Source organism: Papilio polytes, unplaced genomic scaffold (genome assembly GCF_000836215.1).
Source record: "Papilio polytes unplaced genomic scaffold, Ppol_1.0 DF822067.1, whole genome shotgun sequence".
Classification (NCBI taxonomy): Eukaryota; Metazoa; Arthropoda; class Insecta; order Lepidoptera; family Papilionidae; genus Papilio; species Papilio polytes.
Genome location: NW_013527137.1, coordinates 6,431,734 through 6,457,163, shown reverse-complemented (window position 1 = coordinate 6,457,163; position 25,430 = coordinate 6,431,734). Strand labels below are relative to the sequence as shown.

General features: G+C 34.7%; 2 protein-coding genes across 2 annotated transcripts in view; one reads left to right on the top strand and one right to left on the bottom strand.

Moving 5' to 3' along the window:
- LOC106106907 (myosin heavy chain, non-muscle) overlaps positions 1 to 15,948 on the bottom strand; it is a gene marked incomplete in the record, with an annotated part of 47,663 nt that extends 31,715 nt beyond the window's left edge. The window contains 1 exon segment of the mRNA XM_013287566.1: positions 15,171 to 15,948. Coding sequence (XP_013143020.1) covers positions 15,171 to 15,515 — 345 coding nt within the window.
- Positions 15,949 to 16,461: 513 nt separating this feature from the next.
- LOC106107449 (L-allo-threonine aldolase) lies at positions 16,462 to 21,825 on the top strand. The gene is made up of 6 exons (XM_013288302.1): positions 16,462 to 16,865; positions 17,737 to 17,811; positions 18,072 to 18,459; positions 19,633 to 19,769; positions 20,443 to 20,591; positions 21,494 to 21,825. The coding sequence occupies exons 1-6, from the start codon at positions 16,643 to 16,645 to the stop codon at positions 21,671 to 21,673; spliced, it is 1,152 nt and encodes a 383-aa protein (XP_013143756.1). The 5' UTR covers positions 16,462 to 16,642; the 3' UTR covers positions 21,674 to 21,825.
- The last annotated feature ends 3,605 nt before the right edge of the window (positions 21,826 to 25,430 follow it).

Here is a 25,430-nt window from a genome sequence, read left to right as displayed (position 1 = left end):
AAATAAACACTTAGAGTAAATACTAACTCAGCTTTTTAAAATAGCATCGCCTAAGACTAGCCTTAAGCACCTCTTTACGAAGTTACAGTCATATGTTAATTTCATACCCTAGCTTTTGACCGCGACTTCGTCCTCGCAGAATTTAAAAAAAAGAATCATAACAAGTACGATGCGTAGTAACAAACATTATGAACTATGGTTATATAGCCTGGCAAAAATAATATTATTATATTCAAATATGACATTAGAACAAATCTCAATAAACTGTTGATATATATCTTAGAACTTCGAAGGCTTTATTAAAAATGAAATTGGAAGCCATAAATCCGTGGAGGGGCTTACGAAATATTTTGTTAACGTTCTTCATATATGAGTCATAGGTCGTGGGGCGCCGGTTTCACTGGTTGCGACTTTATCGGCCATTTATAAGTCTAGCTGTCGCCTGCGACTTTGTCCGCACGAAATTAAATAAAAACTTAATGTGTTCTTGCAGATTATGTTCTACATCTATGCTAAAGTTCAGCGAGATCCATTGAGCCGTTCAGGCAATAAGTAGTAATAAAAACTCAATCAGCTAAACTTTCGCATTTATAATATTAGTAAGAACAAGAAGGAGGTGATGACTGAGATGACAGATGAAAAAGTTATTTGGAGGACGAAAACCCGGTTAGCCGACTCTACGGGAGTAGGATATGGTTGGTAAATTTTCTTTTAATACACATGTCTTTTAAGAAAACCTAGGAAATTAATCAGAGAAAAAAAAACAGAACTGCAGTTAAAAAGCATGCATCTTTTTTGGTCGTTTATTTGTAAATTATTTTCTTTTCAAGACATAAACTTTCCATACATTTATGTTTCAAAAAACGAACGAGGTCACATTTAATTGTGTCGTTTAATTCTGTTATCTATGCATTATTCGGTTGTAAGCGTTATTTATTTGTTAATTAACGAGTACATTAGATAAAGACGTATTAACATTAAACTGTCGTTTACAATCGTGTACGAAATGGGTTATACAATTGTCCCGAAAAAAATAATGTTATATTAATTGCCTGAAGAACTGTTTATAAGTTTTTTGTCATTAATCTTAGTGACAAAAACGTAGTGCAACTTTTAGATAAAGCATCAGGTTTTGGTAATATCTTACTAATATTATAAATGCGAAAGTTTAGATAGATGTTTGTTAAAATTTGTAGCGTAAACGGCTGAACGCATTTTGATGAAATTTGGCATAGACGTAGAGATCTGGAAGAACACATAAGCTACTAATTTTTGGTTATTTTGAACTCCACGCGGACGGAGTCGCGGGCAAAACCTATAGTAATATATTTAAATTGCAATTTTAACATTTCTTCACATTGCGACCTATTTGAACAGTTTTTACTACTTATGTCTATACTATACTCGTAAGGCGCCGGCTTTACCACCACGAGTATTATGGGTGTTTCTTTACGGACTTCGAAATGTTTCTTATCTGTATTCAAAATTCTAAATTCATCCTCACAAAAAAGATAACAAATTTAAATCTTATCTTTACCATACATAAGAACATAGTTAAACATTTAAGGCCTAGGTACCCAGGATAATAGGGTTCAAAGTTGACAATCAAGAGGTCTTTGGCACTTGACTTCCAGTTCACTACTTCTAATACCATCATAATTACTATTCTGTAACAGAGCAATTCTTTGAGAGGATCCTCGTAAGAACAATCAGGCTCTCAGCTTGTGATGAAGTGGCGCCGCAGAATGGCCGTACTCGCCTTTTGTAACGCACTACACACGGAGAAAAAAACCTCATTGACAGCGCACCCTACAGAATACACTCATGTTCTATGTATAAACATAAATACTTCAGCTTACAGTACTGGTATAGTAAATTAGTATTTACTAAAGTAAAGTTTGACGAATTAAACATTGCTGTCTTAGTTGTTAAGGCAGTTCGTAATGATATATGCCATACTTAATATCTTTATGTCAGCAAGAAAATAATCAATACCAAAGTATAAACGTATGTGGGTCAAAGAGAAACATCAAATAATGCTAACTAAACAAGATTGGAATATAAACATTTCAATACGAAATCTGTTAAAAGAAAATAAATTATAGGATAAGAAACTAACTTTACATTGCGTTTAGTATACGAAAACTTCTTCTTAGGACTTTACGCTTTGGAATCAATACGACTGTAGAACTGGCTTTTAGAAAACTTTTTAAGAACTCTGACACCCTTCATGACTTATTAACGACAATCCAAAATTCATAGTCGATCAGATGGCCTATCTCGAATACTTGCGTAACAGTTGCGATTGCGTATTCGTTACGAAATCAACAAAATTCGTATAAGAATTCTTGGTGTACTCTACGCCCGGTAGGATCGCTGCGAAAAATTTAATACATATTTTGTCTATGACGTTACGAAAACATTGTCACGAATATTCATGATAAGCTCTCAGTACCTATTAGTAGCTTTTAAAACTTTCGATTTTAGCAGCGCAAGGCATGGCGAACCTCATTAAACCTCTCCTTTGTCATGAGATACACATATCTATTGTATCTTTTTATATTTAAAATTCTTCCCATAATTGTGAAGTTTTATATTTCTTTTACTGTTATGTATTCGCTTATTTGCTTTTGTTGCACTATTTCCCTCACACCGGATATTAAACAACGAAATGTTGCTTTTATTGCCTACAATATCACACACTACGAAGAACCTATTAAAATTAGAATTTTGGTTTGTTTTAAACACATTGTGAAGTATGCGGAGACATAATACAACCTTTAAGGCATTTGAATATAATTAGTATACATTGGGTCGTTCTTTTTTTTTTCTTTTTTCGTCTATTTAGGTAAGAATCGCGACAAATGCTATCAAAGCGAACCTGGTATAACAGATGGACATACTAATTCTTTTTCCATAGGTATCTTATAAAATACAGACTAAAGTCACAAAACTTCATTAGTCTTGCAATTTATTGCGTGCTCAATTTTTTCGAAGACATAACTCCTCGTGTTCAGATTAACTGGATGTCGGCCAGGGCCGGCGCGAAAATTACGGACGAATAAGGTAAAAACTTTGCAGGCTGCAGACTAGCGACGTCACACGGCGCCGTTTGCTGTCGCCAGTATTGTAATATACGAGTACAATTTACATTTAATGTCTTTACAGATAAACTTTTGTTACAAGGTAAATTGGTCGACAATGAGGTGTCAACCCAAATTCAAGAAATTTAAATGACTTAACTTGTGTTATCTGTTTTAAAAGTAATCGACACATATTCATTTACAAACAAATGTTGAAATTACAATATTCGCACTAATGAAATTTTGGCTTCTAAAAAAATTATACTTTATGGTTATTATAACGAAAATACTAGCCGGAATCGAACCCGTACACACCGTTACATCATTCGCGTAACGTGAAGTCCTGCGTGCCGGCCATATGGCCGACCCACTTCGCGAAGGTCCAAACCGGCCCCCGCCATCTACGGCGCAGGGTTATGCAAGCCTGCGATTTGTAGGGCCTGTAAAGCCTTAAATATTTTCCGTATAATAAATGCCGTATTGCAAAAGTATATTTTTATACTTTTTGCCAGAAGTGTAGCCAGAGCGTGTTCAATCCGTAATTTCAACTTAATCTGTGTGCATTTATTTATTCAAAGTTTTTGTCATGAATAGCTTCAGTTCTTTTGTTTTATAATTAAAAACAAATATATAAATGTTTAACAATCTTCCTACTAAATTCAATATGTACTTACTAAAATAAAATTCTGAAGAATTGACAGACATGTTTAGTTCGGGGAATTGCCGACTTACTAAGAAGGCTCGATTATTATTATACAAATATGATATTGGTTATAACTTAGACCATTCCACGTAGGCTAATTCTATAATCATGGGGTACCTATCTTGATAAAATTAGTCTTATTCAATTACCATTCATTTTCACTTTCACGGTTACTACTTTTTTTAAATAAACGGATGACAGTCTTAATTTATTGTCCAACCCTAGGGTTTTATCGATTTAAAAAAATGCAATTCTGTTGAGTAATGTAACATAATTATTTACATTGCACTTATTACAAAACAACTCATTTGGACTAATTGATTCGAATTCCTTTTTAATTGCAAACTTTGTGACTTTGTAATGCGGTCAAGTGCAAAAAGATCTACTTATGTCACTGAAGATTGCAACTAGAAGTATAGTAGGTCTACAACAATTTGAATTTGTAAAACCATAATTGCAATAGCTGCAAATCAAATTTAAAATTACGATTGAAGTCAAGAGTACGTCAATGTTCCGTCGTTCACACAGAAAACCATAAACAAGCTTGCATGAAAATGTGTGAGATCGATTGCGAAGTATCGACGTACAAAGTTAATAGATGCAACATCTGCGCACGCGCATATGGCGGAGCTAGAACCTAACCTTATATAGCCTGGCCACTCAACATAGATGTGGCCGTACTTAGACCGACGTGACGAAGGACAATGCTTTCGGTGCGGTGTGAATGCGCCCATTTTTGGGCTGCGTTCCGAATAACGGTCTACGTCTTAACAGCTGTCACACGCACGAGAGAGCTGGTACATTTGTTTTTTTTTATTCTGCGTAATGATTAATGGCGGCACGACCAGGTCAATGCTATCATCGACTTTCGAATACACCGATCGTTTTAAGCGTGGATGCAATGGATAAAGGGAGAAGTATGAAAAATAAAATCGTTATGTAGTGTAAAAGATTTTGTTTCTCTTTATTAACTCTCAACCCTCAATACCCGCGCATTTTTCTCATACTTACATCGAGGTCGCTATTCGTGGTAGGTTTTATAACCTAAATAACATGCCCTTAAGAAGAACCGTGAGATTTTGATATAAAATATTTAAGATTATAAGCGACCGTTTTAAAATTAAACAAATGTTATGCTTTTTTAGTTTTTCTTTGACTAAATTTACTCGCAATATATTTAGCTGAATACAAGGAAAGAGATCGTATGGAATGCTTTTGAACATTCTGTAAAATTGGATAAGGGGACAAAGAAAAGACAACTGTTTGTTAACCTTTGAGGTTACGCTATATTTAATATGCGCCGACAATGACAACTATTAAACAGTTCATAAAGGACCTCTTGTCTCACGTTACAACTCGATGAGATGTCTAATTAACTATGAAAAATATCGCCGGACACCGAGTGTTGATTATGACGAGTGCATTTGAAACTTGCATTGCAACTGCGAATTCACGGGATATTGACCTTACAAGCATGTGGAGTAGGTGCTAAAACATTGTGCATTGTGTCGAAAACATACAATACATAGGACAATGACCCTTTCGCCTGTACTTATAAGGACTAAAATCGGCGATAAGATGCCGTTGCATTGTGATGCGAGCCCCCCGCGTCGATGCATCGTTTGCATTATGGAAAAACATTCTTAATATACGTACAGGTCGTCGACACCGCGCAACACAATTTGCGAATGCGTGGAAATTGCATTACGGCTGACCCGAGCGGTTTATTAATACCCAGTATCGGTTAGCAGTTCTCACTGAATTACAAATTTACGTCTAACGACCGCGATGTCCCTGCGAACGACATGCATGAATTACCCTTTGGAATAAAGCAAACAAAATTTTAATATCATGACACGTTGACGAAATTAAATAAGCCCTTTAGAGGCGGTCATAAGATTGACGTTAAGAGGCAATATTGGTGAAATCACATCGATTACGGACTGTAGTAATCAGCAGTGACTACGACCCGATGGCGACACAGATCTCGCCGATCTGCCAGATAAGGAGTTGTGCATGAGCGAATGTTGCAGCACACGGGCTTTTTGTTAAACGACCCGGTTACGACGACCTCTGTAACACCTCTTTTGACGTTATAACGGTTAAGAACCTTTCAATATAACTTTGATTTTAAAACATTTTGTCTCTCAACAGAAGGCATTTTGTATGCAAAGTAGATTTTTCTATAGTTCTTTAGGCCGTTAACAGTCACTATATTTACTATCACTTTCTTTGTAGTTTGTCGCTCAATAAATGATAAAAAAATTACTTCTCACGGGGTTTTTTAATCATAACATTTTATCAAACTGGGTTTTGTTGTTGACGCATTAAACAATATTTTGCATTATGATTTTACTTGACTTTACATTCCACATTAATAGGCTAGTGAGGTCTAACATTTAAAACTCTCATACCAAGTGTATAGTTTAGTAATATCTTGTTTTCATGACTAGATAAGGTACATTGGCAGAGACGCCACGTAAAGGTAGATACGGGGCATTACATCATCGGCACTATTCAAAATAAACGCCGCTCTATTCCCGCAACCAACAGACACGTACACACTACACAGTCTTGCTATTTTTTTATTAGCCATCTTACTAATCTCACTAATATTATAAATGCGAAACTTTAGATAGATGGATGGATGCAAGGATGGATGTTTGTTAGAGTTTGCAGCCCGTGTAGGGTGCATGGACCTCGATAAAATTTGGCATACATGTAGATGATAGTCTGTAATAACATGTGGGCTACTTTTTTTTTAAATTCCAGGCGGAAGAAGTCGCGGGCGAAAGCTAGTTAAAACATTTTGCAAAAATACAATAACAATCAAACAGTTTAACAATTAAAATTTTAGAGTACCAGGAGTTCATAAACACAGGATACAAACAATTCCAAAAGAGAATGACTGTAAAATATTCGAATTCTTTCCTTGCTGATATCTTGTTTGCAAATGATGCCAGTTCTGGATGTATCCGTAACTGCAAAATATCTGCATTGCGGACAGACGGACAATCAAATCGAGATTTTATGAATAAACTTAAAGTTGGAAAATCTATACCATAGACAACAGGAATGCGAATTTGTTCAAATTCTTACACGACTTGTAATTCTTATTATTAAATGAGAGAGTTACAAAAATATAGAACAGGAAATGATCGTAGTATTTTGTACCAGATGACGGAAACTGTTATCGAGGATGGCCGTTGACATGCATAGTCCACGACATCTGGCATGTCATGATATGAACGAAATTATCCAGTCTTAACATCCTTAAATACATAACTTACACCAATATTAAGACATTTAAACATAGTTAATCGGATCAAGGAATTTATCTTAGCGTTTAAAAATTACAAACATATAGTCTTATCTTCGTAATATCATAAATGCGAAAGTTTAGATGGATGGATGTTTGTTAGAGTTTGTAGCCTAAACAGCTGAACGGATCTCGTTGAAATTTGGCATAAACATAGAGGATACTACTCACTTTTGTTTTTTTAATTCAACACAGCTGTGTCTCGGGCGCAAACTAGTGTACAAATAATTTAAAGTGGAATTTCCAAGGCAAATTATATTAACGATACAAGAGTAAATGTTAGCTCGGGACGATTCGAATGTCCATTAGGCGAATTCGAAAGCTTGCCAACGCAAACATCCCGCAACGCGTCAACAAGGCGAATTTATTCACATGACATAATACGGTAAATAAAGTTTTATATGCTTTTTATGTATCATGTGTAAAACATTCTTTTTATGTGTATTTAAATCATCGTTTTCCTATATTTTACTACGGAAGGTCTACAAACTCTTCCATGTCAGACATATCTGAATTCACTGCCGTCTTTAATTAAGGATATGCTTTGATTTTGTATATTCTTTGCAAGAAACTAGTGCAATGTAATGATGCGCAAAGCGCAAGATAACCACCCACCCTAGTACCCACAGCATCCGAACGTTGAACCGCAATGTGCTTTTACGATATCTTTTTTACATTTTTAAACTAGAGCACGCTGTTTTAAATACGACTCTCGATTCTAGCGATTTTTATTTGTACTAATGTGATTTAAAATACACAAAAGTATTTACATTTCCTCTTAAAAAAATAACGATGCGATAAGATTCCAATATACGACATAGCCTCAATCTTTTTCAATAAGTCCTTGTTGATAACGGTTTTTATTTTTAAACGCATCAGCATTCAAATTGCTTATCAATTGTTTTGGTCATGATAATTTCGGGAAAATAACATCGACAATGACTTGCCCCATCACTAGTTTTTCAATTTAAAACATGCTCAATGAAACGCCACTAGTTTTTGATACAAGCAGGACTTCTCATATAGACATGAAGCATTTTATATTAATACTAGTGAATGTGAAACGACCACGGTTTTTACATTGCTTTGTTAAACTTTTTTTGGACATTTTTTACAATGATAATTTACACATAATTGCCAAAACCCACAAATGTATAGTGCACATTGTTTTACCGTTGACAACGAATAATAAAAATTTTCGCTAAACGGCAGAGGATACTTCGTCTGTCACAAAATCCGCTTGTAAAAGTTCTTAAAACATATGTAGTTTCGGTAGGAAAACTGTGTGTGTGAAAATATTTCAATAGAACTGTGTAAACTTTATTAGGACATCAACAATACAAACAAAGCTTCTCCTTGGTAAAAGAATATTCCAGACTTTACGACTTAAACGTCTAAAACTTCTTCCTTGTAAACAAATTTAAATTCCAATTGCCTGGGAGGCATTTCTTGCAGGATGTCTGCGCAATAACCGGCATATATCGAATATATCCGCTTCGTCTGAAACTTCCATTTGACCTGTGCCCCCTCCCCCGTCTACCTCCCCTACACCCCTCGAGGGCTCGCCGTCTGCAAGGGGTGCGGTTCTCGAGAGGCAATGCAGCCTCAATATCCACTTTGCAAGCAACATTCGTACTTATTCAGACATCCATAACGCCTAGTATTCTATGACTATTATGGTACTTAATTACGGCTTTAAAACACAGTACTACAGCAGTTATTTCAGAATTACATTAGGAACTGAATGATGAGGTAGCAAGTCTTAAGTCTATGTTAGATAGAGGACTTAGTACTAACTCTAAGTACTAAGTCACTGAGATAACTGATAAACCTTCAGACTATTTATTCTGACATCATTATTTAGTACCTAAATATCAATATTATTTAGTACATAAATATCAAATGACCATTAAATAGTTCTGCAAGCATATTCCGCCTATGTTATCACAGTGCACACCTTATCACTGTTATCAGATGACGTAACTAATGCAATCAGGACATCTGATATCGCCAATGAATGATAAAAACTTCACAAAGCACTTCAAGACATGCCTTTACATTTGTTTTATTCATAAGAATACATAAGTGGCGACAGTTACTGTTTCCATTATGACAGTTGTACTACCTATTTTACTGGCTTTACAAGCATAGTGTAAACCAAGCATTATTCCTTAAAATATAAGCATACACATTGGTGCATACATAGATAAACTATAATGAAACATTTATTGAATTTTTCTCTTTATGTACTCAGATGATCACATCTTCGGAGGCAGAATGATTAGAGTAAAAGCCGATGTTTACGCCAACGTCTCGCCGGAGTAAGGTTAAATTTACACGTATCCCTCCGATACGAGACGGTGTATCGTAAATCAAGTTTAAAGCCGATAACTCGCCAACTTAATGTAAATATACTCTCGTATTGATGAATAAACAGCACAAACTATACTGGAAAGGAAACTGCGTAATCGCTAATGTGGGCATGCAAAAAGATCCACGGGAATTATTTCGTAAGATGTAAACATGGATTTAATGAACACTTCCGAATAACTTGTTACAAATTAATTTTATATCTTTCAAATCAATTCATGCGGAAATAATAACAAAAACCTCGGCGAGGTAATTTATTAGAAATCACATTCCTTGAACACAAACAATAAATTTGAAAATGATTCTGGTCTACTGCAGGTCTTAATTATGAACACTTGCCAAGCTTATTTTTTTCAAATGATAAATTAAACAAAAGAATAAATTGTTCTTTTGCGAAGTTCGAAGTAGTCGGGGTGCGGACGACACATGGTATCGGCAGAGTTCACCGCAAGTACCAGGGCGGCAGCGCGTCGCTGGAGGTTGAGCGCGGCGCGTGTATTCGCGTGGGCCGCACCCGCCCCGCGCCCCACCCCACCGAACCCCGATCTCACCCGCGCGCCCGCCCGGGGTCGTCGACCGGCGCGGCCGATTCGGCCGACGGCGCGCCTCACCTTGACATTCATCTCGAACACGCTTTGACCAAGCGCGTTTGACTTAACCCGTAATAATCCAACTAACTTTTGCACCAATTATCACGCTACAAAATTGCCCTCCCCTAGATTCTTGGTATTCGCAAGGTCGCTAAGTATTTATTCATCAAAACCTAGCGCAAAAAAATTGTTTCCTATATTGAGATTGATAAAGCAAGCCAATTTAGTAGTAAAAATTAATATACAACTTAAAGCCTATATGCAAATGACCTATATATTGTGCACATGTCCGCAAAAATAGCCTATTGTAAAATAATACTCATCTGTGTTAAAAAAAAAAACTCATTTGTATCTTCTGTGTTGATTAGCTTCTTACTAATCTGCGAAGCGCGCAATGTATTCGGTATACCGTTATTACACACGACCGTACAAGATAATTTCGTCGCCACAATGTCAATGGCTTTATTCTAATTAATAAATGGAAATAGTTAAGAATAAATTTACAATTTTTGTTTTTTGATTAATATTTTGTAGGCAAGTGACAAAAGCTTTAGCAATGCTACATAGTAACCACGAATGGATTACTAAAAGGCAAGATGATGTCTAAACTAATTGGAATCTATACTCCTATACTAATAAATTCCAGAATTGTTTTTTTTGAATTTTTGTATCTATTTGAATCATGCAAAAACAACTGGGAAGTTTTTGCGTGAATAACAGCTATCACCAATAAACAAAAAAAAGTTTCATTTAATGGGAAATACTGTTTATAGAGGAGCTAAATTGGACTAAAGATCAGTGTCAAGGCTGGACGAATAGCCATTTAATAAAAAAACAACACACAAATAACATTCATTCAAATGATATTTTTTGCTAGTGACCATGCTGACACAAAGTAAATATAAACATTTAGCATATAATTCTATTCGCAGATCAAAAACATATGATTTGGGTAGGGGGCGTTATGTGTCTTGGAGGAGTGCCATCAGAAGCCACAATAAAGAATTCGTTGTCTAAATTACACGTAGGTATTCACAATCGTATAAAGTGGTTACCATTCTGATAGGGCAAATATGGTAGTGATAAACATTGATAAGCTTTGGATTTTAAAATTCCAGGTGAGACAAGAAACAAAAACTTAACAACGCATATATTTTGATTCATATGTTGCTCCTCTCTGTCTCTCATATAGGATCGTGATTTTGGGCGATCGCAACGTTGCCGCTTCGCCGGCAATGTCGAGGCACTCGTAAACCGCGCCGTTGCCGGCCCGCCCTAACGTATTGTTTACTATAAACACCGTGAACAAAAACATTTATACATGTCGATGTAAGATCACGTGAACAATCCTATCAGTATATTACTTCTTTACAACTGACAACAAATTAACTAAGCTTGTTTTCGTGCATAAAAAATCAATTACAAGATAGAAAGACAAATAACACCCTTAACCTTATAATCATAAAGATGAATTTGGGATGTAAATACTCACTTCCTTGAAAAAATCCAGTAACTTTTTATGTTGGTTTTCAGGTATACTAAACATTTAGATCTTTTTCTATAAACCATACACTTAAGTTACTTTAATTACAATCTCACTTAAGTCTCATATGTAAATATATAAGGTCAGTTTTAAAGGTAGAAAGACACTACAATCAGTTCCAGTTTCAAACAGATCAAGATACTGAATGAAAGAATTTCCATAAAATGGCATAACAGAACAAATAAGTGGTGTTTACAGATGTGGAAAAAATATGACTCAAAGTAGAAAATAGGTTGTCACAGCTTTATTATGACTATGTTCTTCTATCATTAAAAACAAATAAATTATTAATAAATATTAGTCATTTTTAATACTGATATATGATTATTTTACTGGTACTGAGATACTTCCTACATAATCTATACTATTATAATAAAGCGTAATCACACACTTCTTTGTTGCCTAAGATGTCAGCAATTACAGAATATTTTCAAATACCTCTTTTTATAATAAAAAGCCTTACACTTACGTCACGCTTTAGGCTATATATTTTCACGCCGTTAAACTTAGGGGTAAATATTTTGGATTGGATATGGGAAAGAGACCATAAGTTGTTGCCAACATCAAGGAAACAAGGTTGCCATGGTTTGACATCACATCATGTCATTTTGATATTTGCAATTGATAATTTGACAAATGTGAACAAAAAAATTAAATTTTATGCGGATGAAGTCACATGGGATCAACTAGTAACTTACTAAAATCATAAATACAAAATCAATCTGAAGATAAAAACATTTTGAGTAAGTATTCATAGAATAAAGGGTCATAAAATATCCCTAAAACATGTGCTAAACTTATGCTTTAATGAACCGAAAGATTACGTCAATGCTAATTCGAGACGTATAGAGCAACATCAAAAACGTACAAACATACGTCCGAATCGTAACCGCCATTGTTGTACGTGAGTCAGAGTGGCGGTTATGGTTTACGTGGTCGTGACCCATGAGGAAAACATACGAGAAACGTGCCTCCAGCGGGTATGGGGTACCTAGACATAACATTTAAAATAAACTACCCAGTCGCTGAATTAAAAATTCCACATTGAGCACTATAAAAGTACTCTATAATTGATTTTTTTGTTTATAAATAGACATACCAAATTGTTCTTAACTACAATTGGGGTAAAGCATATTTGCTATTATACCCCTTAACTAAAGTGTACCCAGTATACATGTGTTGCATGTTATCATATAGTATCTTACAAAAGTGAAATGGCATATTTCCAAAAACATTAGTACCATGTTATTAATCTACTAGCTGTTGCTTGTGACTTTGCCCATATGAAATAAAAAAATAGTAAAAACAAAGCCTATGTTACTCAGTGATAACATAGCTTTATGGTGCAAGAATTTTTGAAATCGGTTCAGTAGTTTTTGAGTTATTCCAACATATACTAAAATCCGAAAACGCAAATATTTCATCTTTATAATATTAGTATTGATAAAACCACTTTCAAAACTTTTTAACACAATAGATTCATTGATCGACAATTTAATGAATTGCATAGTTAATTTTTAAAATGATTCTGAACTATTAATAAATCTTGAGTAACAAGTATTAATAACTGCAAATAAAATTCTCCTGTTCAACAAGGTTACATACTCCTATAAAGAATGACATCATCTCTGTAAATTCATTGTACGAGTATGCCTTCATGATATTTTCAGAACTAATTAGGTTGCAACAAAATAACAAGTAAATAACAATTAAAGGAAATACTGTAGACAAAATTGTTTTTTGATAATTAATTTGACATCATAGTTATATTAATCTATGACGTCAAATTAAAATATTTATGGTTTTCAAAGCACTTTTACAACATTTACGGAAAATCTAGTGTTTTACATTTTTCTTTGCATATTAACTTTTTGATGATATTGTATGAACAATTTCAGTATTATCCTAATAAATATAATTAAGGAGTCTAAAAAGTATTAGCTTGATATAAAATATATTACTGTTACTAAACACAAGCTTTCGCACACAACTCCTTCTATGTGGAAAAAAAACAAAAGTAAGTAGCCTATGTGTTCTTCCAGACTATCCTCTACATCAATGCTAATATTTATAAAATCCATTTAGCAGTTTAGGCTACAAACTCTAACAAACATCCATCCATCTAAACTTTCGCATTTATAGTATTATAAGTAAGATTTGTTTACCATAAATATGTAACCACCCATACAGTATTAGTATTTTTTTATTTACTAGCTATATCTCCCAACTTCATCTAAGTGAAATTAAAAAAAATGTATTTAACATAACACTGATAACATAGTTTTTTTTAATTTGATAGTCTAGTTTTTAGTTAAATACATAAAAAAATACACTAATCTTTACACTATACTAATATAGAGAGTAAAGATAAGTGTATTTTTTTACTCTATATTAATATAGATTGGTTAAGATTGCTGTGAATATTTCAATAGCCATGATTTGTCAAAAATCCAGGCGCTAGTGACAGTACAAAAGTCATAAGTAGCACATATATCCACAAATATATATAACAATGTCTTTTTTTAACTTTTTATCAATATTAACTTTATGACTGCATACATCAGACAAAATGATAGGGAATGTTAGATAAAAACTGTGAATCATCATACAGTGTTTGTCACCATTTACATTATTAGGGGTACATAAAACCAACAAGTATATAAACATCAATTATGCATATTACAAATATGCAAGAGATGTCAGTATTGAGACATTAAATAGTTTGTAGGTTAAACTAGCTGTTGCTTACAACTTTGTCTGCTTGGAATAAAAAAAAAATAGAAAAAAACGGCCTATGATATTCAGTATATAGGTTTTTAATGGCAAGACAATTTTTAGAATTGATACAGTAGTTTTTGAGTTATTTCAATTTATACAATAAAAATCTTTTATCTTTGTAACATTAGATAAGAAATATCAAGTATTATACAGTTCATGAATACTAGCTTTCTCCCGTGAGTCCATTTGCATGGAATTTAAAAAAAAAGAAAAACCATTAGCCTATGTGTTCTTCCAGACCATCCCCAACAGATGTATAGATATACCAAATGGAAAACCGTTCAGCCATTTAGACAACAAACTCTAACAAACATCCATCCATCTAAACTTTCGCATTTATAATTTTAGTTTGAAGTAGTATCTTATAAAAGGTGATTTAAAAAAGATATTTGTATGCTTGTAGCCTTCCACAAAGTGCAGTAACTTTGTTGGAATGTTAAATATCTGGAGCAGTATATGCCTACATTATCATTAAGTAGTTCTTATTTCTACTTTAATGATATTCAAGTACTTCAACTTAGGTAATTATCACTTATGAGGTATCAATGACTAACAATCATTAGGGGGTTGAGCAATTTATTACTAAAATGAAACAATATCTTTAGTGAAAAATATCAATAATATTATTCAAAATATTTTGCACATCATGTATATATTAAAAAGTTGCAGTGATTGAATTTAAAATAACTGATATACTTTGGGTTATCCTGATGTACCAGGGTAACATAAATCAAAGATCTGATGACTACTATACTGAAAACTAGATAATGTTCAGAGTACTTACATAAATGAGGCCAGAATAGTATCTGTCCTTGATGTTGTGCAGGACAGAAGCCTCGTTGAGGCAGGTCAGCTCCGCCATGTCTTCCACCTTGTCGAACTTCGGTGGGTTCATTTTCTGGATGTCATCTATGGGCACCAGCATCCTCTTCCCCGACTCCGCGATTTCCACTTCGACCTCATCTCCTCGCTCTCCCTTTATTCCTGCCGCGACGAAGCCCTGTGTGTCGTGTGGCACCCACACCAAGCGTTTCTGGGTCCACTCCGCCTGCGTGGCCGGATCATTGAAGCTGTTCCGGTCCACCGACAGGTACCGGAGCTCCGGGTCGTTTCTATCCATGTCCACCATCGCGCCTGATCACGCCGCGCGACACGACTTGCGATAACCTAAAACCGGCTCTGAATACCACATTAAACGTACGCCCCTACCGACACTGCACACAACACTCGCTTTCTAAGACACCCCTACGATCGTCTTGTGCCGTAAACGCGGTACGACACCTACAAAATTACGATTGCGACTGACACGACTGACAGAATCGCAACGGTTATTACGGGTAGGAGGGATGAACCGGTCGACGCCCGAATTCAGGTTGTCTTTAACCAAATATATTACAAAACTTTCGATGTTTTCCTGGACGGAATGCTTTGAGGATCAATTATGTTAACTTAGAACGTACACAAAACACATTAAATTACTAGGTTATGGGTTAGAATCACCGTTTCATGTAATAAAGGGCAAAACGAGCGCACAAAACGCACCAAAAATCCTTTTTTTGTGTCACAGACAGCAAAGATCGATCTCAATTACGAAATTCTTGTGATGATCGTTAAATTTAAACATTTCTTATTGGATATAATGTTTTACTCAAACTTTTTCGAATCATTTGCACCAATGGTATCGCAGAATTTTTTCATTCCTTATCTGTCAAATTTTTTGTAACAGAGAACGAACTCAAAATTTGACAAAACGAATGGCCATTATGCCAACGGTGTAAATCTTGTGAAATAATTGATTTTGTTTCATTTCTTGCGAAATTGAAAAACATGGGACTCCTAATTTTGTGTGAACAATTTAGTGGTAAGTATTTGCTTTTAGTGTAATATATTCTTAATTGTAAATAGCATTTTTAACATTTCAACTCGTCAGACAATTTCATGTTTTGTTTGTACTGGTAACAAAGAGAAAACCTCCGGTCACACGCTGTCACTGTCACTGTCACAGTTTGCCGTATAATATTTCTAAAGAATTTTAGTTTATTGCCGTTTAAATTGTCTTGTAAAATACAAAATTAACATTGTATTAAGTTATGAATGTATTTTAAATTTTTTCGTTTTGCTTTCTTGTGACATATATTTTATTGTTATACAGAGAAAAATAAAAAGATTTCATCGTCCAAGTTGCAATTGCATACCAAGAAATATTTATTACAAAATTAAATTAGAGAAAAAGAACTTTATAAGTACAGTTCAACAATGTCTAACGTAAACAACACAACTTTCATAGTTGACCTACGTTCAGATACGGTGACGAAGCCTACAAAGGCTATGAAACATGCAATGGTCAATTCAGCTCTTGGCGACGATGTCTACGGAGAGGATCCGACAGTGAACGCTCTGGAGAGTAAAGTAGCGACGCTGCTTGGTAAGCAGGCAGCTCTCTTCGTCCCATCTGGTACAATGGCCAATCTTATAGCAGGTAAAATCAATAACTCAGATACCCTGGTAACTGTCTCAATTCGATTACTGAAAACTAATTGCTTATATCCTAATGAAAAAGGTAAGTTTGTTAAAATTATGATGGTCTACTGTAGGTAGGTGGTCTCCCAATATATAAATGTTTATAACCATAAAATGTGAAGCCAAAATTTTGTGATTATAACAGTTTTCATGCTATTTCTGTTTAATGAAAGCCAATGAGGGTGTCCTTTAGACTTTAAACATATGCCGTTTTTCCTCTGATGTCATCGCTAGTTATATTTTTAAGATAATAGGCAATTGTTAACTTTTATTATAAAACATTTCTATCATGGAGATAAGAGACAACTTATCAGCTTTTATTTCTGACCAAAGGTGTAAGTTTATCAAATAAAACTTCAATGGCAAAGTCATCTTAAAATTATAATAACATCAACTAAAGCCTGCTATACACATTCAGCTTTAACTGCAAGTTAAATCTGTGTATAGCTGACTTTATACCATGATAACAATGAGTTTATATACCTGATGCTATTTATTATAAAAGTCTATCATAATGTAATGTAAGAATCTTATCAATAGTACTATTTTACTGGTAAACTAACAAGAAAACAAGCCTAGTATTAGTCCTCTTGCCCTTCCTATGTTTTTTCTTATAAGAAAAGGAAGGGAAAAGGGAATATTCTCTATCTGTGAATCCTACAGTTAGAGAATATCCTCTTTTCCATCCCTTTCCCTCTTCCCTCTGCCTATTAAAAGTTGACATATCTGCAAGCAGATATCTATGGGCAGAAACTTTTCTATTATAGAGAATTAGGCTGCTTGCTCATTTGGGATCTACAATAATTACAAAATATTTATTTTCTCTTCAGTAATGGTGCATTGCAATAAGAGAGGATCGGAGGCATTTGCTGGACATTTATCACACATCTACAAGTATGAGCAAGGTGAGGTATTTTATTAATTTACCTTAATCCATACTAATATTATAAAGAGAAAGGATTTGTATTTTTGTATGTATTGTTATAACTCAAAAACTACAGGACCGATTAGAAAAAATCTTCCACTGTTAATTTATGTGTGTGTAACATAAGCTATGTTTGTATTTTCTTATTATTCTATGCAAACAAAGTCGCGGGCAACAACTAGTAATGAATAAAAATATTTAAGACAACAAATTTGTACTAAATATTAAATCTTGTCTCAGGTGGTGCTTCTCATCTAGGTGGGGTACTACTCAGCACACTGCGGAACAACCCGGATGGAACTTTCGATATATCGGAATTAGAAAATCGCTTAAGAGGCGGTGATTTACATGAACCTCTTAGTTCAATGGTTGCGATAGAAAACACACATAATGTGTGCGGAGGGAAAGTGTTACCGCAAGCCTGGGTTGATGAATTAGGAGAGTTTTGTGCAAGCAATGGTTTAGCTCTGCATATGGATGGTGCCAGATTGTTAGATGCGGCTGCATACTCAGATTGCCCCGCTGCGAATCTGGTGCAACCTTGTCATTCTGTCTCCATCTGCTTCAGTAAAGGGCTTAGTGCACCTGTTGGGTCAGCACTGGCTGGCTCCTATCATTTTATTGAACAGTATGTATATTTTTATATCCATAGAAGAATTTTTTTTATAACCTACTAGCTGTTGCTCGCGACTTCGTCCGCATGAAATTAAAAAATAGTAAAAGACATAGCCTGTTACCAGATAACATAGGTTTATAATAGTGAAAGATTTTTTTAAATCGACTCAGTAGTTTTTGAGTTAATTTAATACATACATAAATACAAATTTTTCCTCTTTATATATAGACTAGCTGTTCCCGTGTGGCTTCATCCGCATAAAATTATGAAAATTTTATTTTATTGTTTACATTTGTCAAATTATCAATTGCAAATGTCAAACTGACATGACATAACAAACCTTAGCAATTTTGCATCCTTGATGTTGGCAGCAACTGATAGTCTCTTTCCCACATTAGGGTTTTTATCCAAAATATTTACGCCCTAAGTTCAATGGCGTGAAAATTTATAGCCTAAAGCGTGACGTAAGTGTAGGGCTTTTTATTAAAAATAGTATTATTCAAAGATATGCCGTATGCTGACATCTTAGGCAACAGAGAAGTGTTCGTTTACGCTTTATTATAATAGTATAGATATGTTCTCTCAGACTATGTTCTATAACTAGCAAATTTCAGATTTATTTGGCAACAAAAATCTATGTAAAAATTTTATTAAGTAAGATTACATTATTAAGTAAGATGTAAGATATTATTAAGAATTATGATAGAATTTTGTTTGATGTTTTCCTTGAATATAACTTGTAAGCTTGTTTTCAAGTCAAGGGTCATGGTTTTATTAATCATTTCGCTGCATCGCAAGCAATAAATATCTCTCAAGATGATTTATGTATTCAATTTTATTGAACGACAAGTACATGTTTTTGCCATCTTGTTTCTTAATGAAAAAAAAATGTTAAAAAAGAATCTATGAGGAACCAAAAAACATTTAGTAAATATTGATTAACAACTCTTTCCATGGTTCTACTGTTATTTGTTACAATTCGCACGGGCGCTTTTTCAACGCCATATTGTTCTCGACGAATGCTTTAAAATTACTCTTGTTTCGTTTTCCCAGCGCTTAAAATGGAACAGATACATAGAAACGTTGTTATTTTTGAATGATTTTATCGCGATAAAAAAGAGTCCGTACGATGTTTAGTGTACTATAGTGTCTAATGTAGCTCTAGGATTGTTTTATTTGTGTAAGGGCTCGCCGCGTGCGTAAGATGTTGGGCGGCGGCATGCGGCAGGCGGGCGTGCTGGCGGCGGCGGCCGTGGTGGCTCTAGACGAGGTCGCGCCCGCGCTGCGCTACTCGCACAAGCGAGCGCGCGTCCTCGCTGCCAGTTAGTGTTTAATGTACACAATACACATTACACATAGCGCAATACACATGTCAGTGGAATACACATGTCAGTGGAATACACAGTTCAGTGGAGTACAACTTCTTTTAGTGTAACACACCCAGTGACTCTTAGTGCCCTAGACGCGATTTCACGGCACTCGTTTTTTTAATCATATCTGGGGGGGTTAACAGGTTAACACTTGTGGCATATCTTTTTGGGCAACGCCCTGGGCGGGAGTCCAACGTGACCTAATGCCATAACACACCTCATTACACTACAAAATAGTGCAGTTAGAGGTAATAAAATGCAATAATCAATATTCAATGCAATACAATATTTTCATCAAATTAGTTAAAAAAAATTACTTTGTATATAGACGCACATAAAGAGGCCATTTCCCCTTCCTATGCGTCACCTCCACCGTCAAATTCAATTTTTCTTCCCATTTTCCTCTTAAGGAAAGGGTAGAAAGGAAAGGGACTAAAATTAGGCCTCCGGCACCACACTCATCAAACGTGGAATTGCTTCCACTTCACGTCTGTTTTCTGTGTGGTCGTGGTATTACACCGGGCGAGCCGGACCGTTTATGCGAAGATGTTGAAACGGGCTCTACCACTGTAAAACATCCAACATCCATCCACTTTCGGATTTATAATATAAGTATATATGTCAGCGATCCAGGGCCTGTTCCTGCCGACGTTCTCAGTGGAGGTGTCGGCAGTGCACACAAACATAGTGCTGGTGCGGCTGGGGGCCGCCAGCCCGCTGCGCGCGGACTGCGTGCTGCAGCGCCTGGCGCAGGTCTGCCTCGCGGAGACACAGGTACCAGCCCATTAGTATACTCTAAATTAACACTGAAATGCATGATTGTTCAACAACTTCCCAAAAGAAGGAGGTACTCAATTCATAACTCCACCGCTAGTAGACCGATTTTTTTGTAAATACCATAAATTGTAACAGGTTGTAAATTAAATATAGATTAAGGGATTTTTTTAAAAATGGTCTATCGTGTAAAGAAGAAAAGACTGATGGATTGCATCAAATGCATTTAAAGGTTATCACTGCATTTGTTTTAGTAATTATAAGAAATGTAATCAGTAACCTATGTGTTCTTCTAGATTATGTTCTACATATGACAAAATAGGTTTCGCCCGCGGATCCGTCCGTGTGGATATAAAAAACAAGTATTCTTTGTGAACTTCTGGATTTTGGTCATCTATGCCTATCATCGAGATACGTTCAGCAGTTTAGGCTATAAACTCTAACAAACATCCATCCATCCAAGGGCGGATCCAGGGAAGAAGGTCATGGGGTCATTACCCCCCCCCCTGAGCTGGTTCGTCAAGAGCTTGACAAAATATATTTACTTATTTTGTCAAGCTCTTGACTTGACCTCGACTATGTGACCCCCCCCCCCGGCGCAAAAGCTGGATCCGCCCTTGCATCCATCCAAACTTACACATTTATAATATTAGTAAGATAATTACGTAGATAATAGATATTTAAGAATAGACTTTACATAATAAAAAACATTTTTACTGATAACTTCTTTGAAAGGTACTATGTTTGTCAAGTTTAGTGCATACATACATTAAATAACACGAAAGTGAAAAATATCTCAAGTGAAGTCAATACTTCCCATGTTTTGAATCAAGCAATAAATGTAGTGCTTTTTCTCATTGTAAACACAATATAAGTGACGCTAGTTGCAATTTAATTATCAGGGTGACTGTAAGACCTCGAACGATGAGGGCGTGATAGTGAAAGCGGTGTGCTTTGATGCGAAGACGATCAGGTTCACATTGCACCGCGACGTCCAGGATGAGCAGCTGCATCTCGCCATCATGAAGATTGTATACGTATTTAAAGAACTTGACGCCGCGAATCCGTACGCAGACAAATAAATTAAAAACCACAACGCGCACTCCTAAACTATCGCACAACTGTCAGGTCACCTGGGCTTATATAGATGTTACACTGTGCAACTAAACAGTTGATTGCGAATATACATAACAGTAGTGCGATAGTTTAGTTGAAAGTGTACGCCCGCTCTAAACATTTTATTAATCTTTTGACAATATTTTTATTAGAGTAATAAGACGAATTGTATAATTTTGTTATTAATATTGCTCAAATTTTATATACTCTTGTCTATGTACACTTATCTCTTTAAATGGATAGGCTATAAACTATGTGTTGTAATTGAATTTACGCCCATTTGCAGTTCAGCGTTAAGTCGAAAAGAAGTTAGTTGTTATTTTCGAATAATCGTCCATCCATTTGTACAGATCAGTGAGATTGTATTGCAAGTAGAAATGGTGCGTTTTTTACTGTATTTCACACAAGGGTAGCTTAATATTTAATTAATATTTTTATTTACGTTGTGGATTTTTATACTAAAAGTTTAATTCATATTTACAGTTTATGTTTAATGTGAACGTGTTTTTTTAGGAGAATCCGAATTTAAAGACGATATACTAATATGAGCATGGTATAGATATATAGTAACTAACTGTTCCCGTGCGGCTTCATCCGCATGATGTTATGATTTTTTTTTGTTTACATGTGTTAAATTATCAATTGCAAATGTCAAAATGACATGACATAAAGTCAAACCATGGCAACCTTGCTTCCTTGATGTTGGCAGCAACTTATAGTCTCTTTCCCACATTAGATTTTTTATCTAAAATAATTACCTCCTAAGTTTAATGGCGTAAAATATGTAGCCTAAAGCATGACAAGTATAAGGCTTTTTATTAAAGAAAGAATTATTCAAAAATATGCTGTAATTGCTGACATCTTAGGCAACAAAGAAGTGTGTGTTTACGCTTTAGAAAGTTTATATAATATATAATAGATAATACATAACTATTTTATGTATTTACTAAAACATTTTAACATACTAAGGGCCTGGCCCACCAAATTGTAAATTATTAACACTCCAATGTGTAAAATATATGATGAAAATATCGGATTTTGTTACCTTATCTGACAGTGACGTCATTTTTAAGCTATTGAGCCCCTATCAGCCAGTAGTGGGAGAGGCCGTCAATGTAAAAATGCTACACAAATTGTATGTAAAAAAATTCCAGTTTTGATAATTTAATTGTATTACAAGTATTTGTAAGCTCTCTTATTTAAACATACTTTTATCCGTGACTTCTTCCGCGTTAAAAATCAAGTAAAAAATATACCTATGTTACTTTGATTTTGTAATCATTTGTTGGTGAAAGAATTATAAAATCGGTTCGGTATTGAATGTCATAGATTTTATGCTTGTATATAAAAATGATTTTAAATGTGCAATATTCTATTATGTAACGTTGTTAGTGCTGTGAGTTTACTTTTGTGTTAAGGCTCAAATAAAGTGCCATACAGAGATAGATATTAAGTATTGTCTATTATTATTAAAAATATTGTTATTTTATATACAAGTGGGGTTACTAATTATATGTTATAATCTAGTAGTTGTTTTATTATAACCCTATTGGTTCATTATGCAAAGCAGACTTTTTAACTGTACTATTGAAACTGTAGACATAGGGAACATTTTTTATCGGTTTCTCTGTACGGTACTATCTCAATGTCGACAAACCGAGACGTTTCTCAAACCAGCACTGTTCAATCATAATTTACATAATATTAGAATCTTCAAAATACTAATGAGCGCCCTCTGGTGTTGAATAGTTTAAGTTCTGTTCTGTTTGAGTTATCAATAATATTTTTTTGTCGTAATCCAGTACGAAAAGTGTTTCAATACAAGTTTTTTATAATTGTAATAATCAACGTTTACATTGACAACAAATCACAGAGTTTTAACAACATACATGATTATATGGGATAATTTTTAATTACGAGAAAGAAATGACTTGAAAATAAAATCAACGTAAAGATAAAAATCATGCAGAAAAGATCAACTGCAAAAAATGCACCAGTGTGTGTGAGCGCGCTATTTAAAGGAAATAAAATAAAAAATTCAACAAGTTTGTGTTCTCTACATTTCCGACAGCGAAAAAAAGTTGCATCTCTAAAATGAGCGGACCAACTTGGACGGAACTTTGGAAGGTAACTGGTAGAAGATGCACGCGAAAAAAAATAAAGTCATCACAGATGAATTTAAAAAAAAAATAATCCGCGCTAACAAAGTTTTGTTGTTAATAAATTAGAAACATCCCTATGTACATGTCGCGCCATCTCTCGTCCGAAAGCTTAATTAATTAAAAAAAATGTCCTCTACTACTCTATTCAATAATAGATGGCGCTGTTTATGATTAAAATAATCAGACATCAGACAGCGCCAGTGATATGTCTCACGCAGTTTTTAATGTTTTTGGCTTTACATTAGGCCAATTTTTAATTTTCATATAAACCTTGGGGATATGGTCAAAATAAAAATCAGTTCCAAAAAAGGTTAGTTTATTAAATAACTTAGAGTAGTTTACAAAAATCTTTATTAAGTAAAAAAAAGCTAATTAGCTTATGACGAGTGCTCGATATTCGATCCTTGGTGGAAAGCGAATTTAATACTTAAAATGTACAGTCGCGGAATTCTGCGATGTTCTTACAGAAATACCTTGTTCTTGCAACGAGAGGAACTCCGCTTCTTACAAAGGTAGCAAAATTACAAACGACTGGATGACAAAAAAAAAACAACTAGCAGTATACCATTTTCCTTACAAACACATTTATAATCTGCATCTTATTGGTTATTGGTCCTCATATTAATGCGTACAAGACATTCAAACGTTTATTAATGTAGAACACCGACAAATTCCCCGATCGTACACAAAAGTATGCAAATCAAGTATTTTAACTACAGCTATTTTCTATTCCACACAAAAAACACGAATTACTATTTTGTCTTTTACTATTTAAGCACCAAGTTATTAATTATATGTGAGTATACATGATTAATATAAGGTCAATTAACTTCCGCACTCATAGTCGTTAAGTGATGCCCTAAATGTACAATTATCACAAGAAATGGATAATAAGTTTCTCCTTTAGTGACAAATTAACGACTGAGTGCGGCAGTTCTTCGTACATGTCTAAGACTCTACAATAATTTATTTTACACGTAAAATCAGTATCTTTTTGAGTTCTTCTGTTAATAATTTGAGCATTACAAAGAATAACATTAAATTTAAATAATAAATTGTCATGCAATACTCGAAGATACTTAAGTGAAAAACTATACAAGAAAAAAAATATGTACAGAGAAAATAATGTTCATACACGTGTTTTCATAAATACTTAATGAATAATTCTACAAAAGCTTTCTTCTAAGTTGATTTTTATAGAAAAGAGTAGATAATATTATTTAATGAAAAGAGGTCAGATGATACTGTTTTGATTACTGCGGGCAGTAAAAGATGTAATAACAAATGCCTTAAACTTAATGCTCGGTTCACACTACGCCAGTACAGTTGGACAGTGACACAGGTCAGTCATAGATTATGTGGACTCACTATTGCCAGTTAATATTCACATTATTCCAGTCGCCGCCAGTCTAGTTTTTGAGTCTAACTGTCAAGCTAAACTGGATAAGTGTGAACCGCGTATTATATCAATACTGTTATCAGTAGAGAGCACACTGTGTCGTGTCAGCAGTCAGTCGACGCCGCTGTTCTGGTCAGTCCAGGCGGCGAGCAGGTTGCGCGG

Excerpts from the sequence above, each read along its gene's own strand:
- LOC106107449 (XM_013288302.1), top strand. The coding sequence starts at position 16,643 with ATGTCTAACGTAAACAACACAACTTTCATAGTTGACCTACGTTCAGAT. Across the intron at positions 17,812-18,071 it reads CATCTACAAGTATGAGCAAG|GTGGTGCTTCTCATCTAGGT; the intron begins GTGAGGTATTTT and ends ATCTTGTCTCAG. Across the intron at positions 20,592-21,493 it reads TCTGCCTCGCGGAGACACAG|GGTGACTGTAAGACCTCGAA; the intron begins GTACCAGCCCAT and ends TTTAATTATCAG.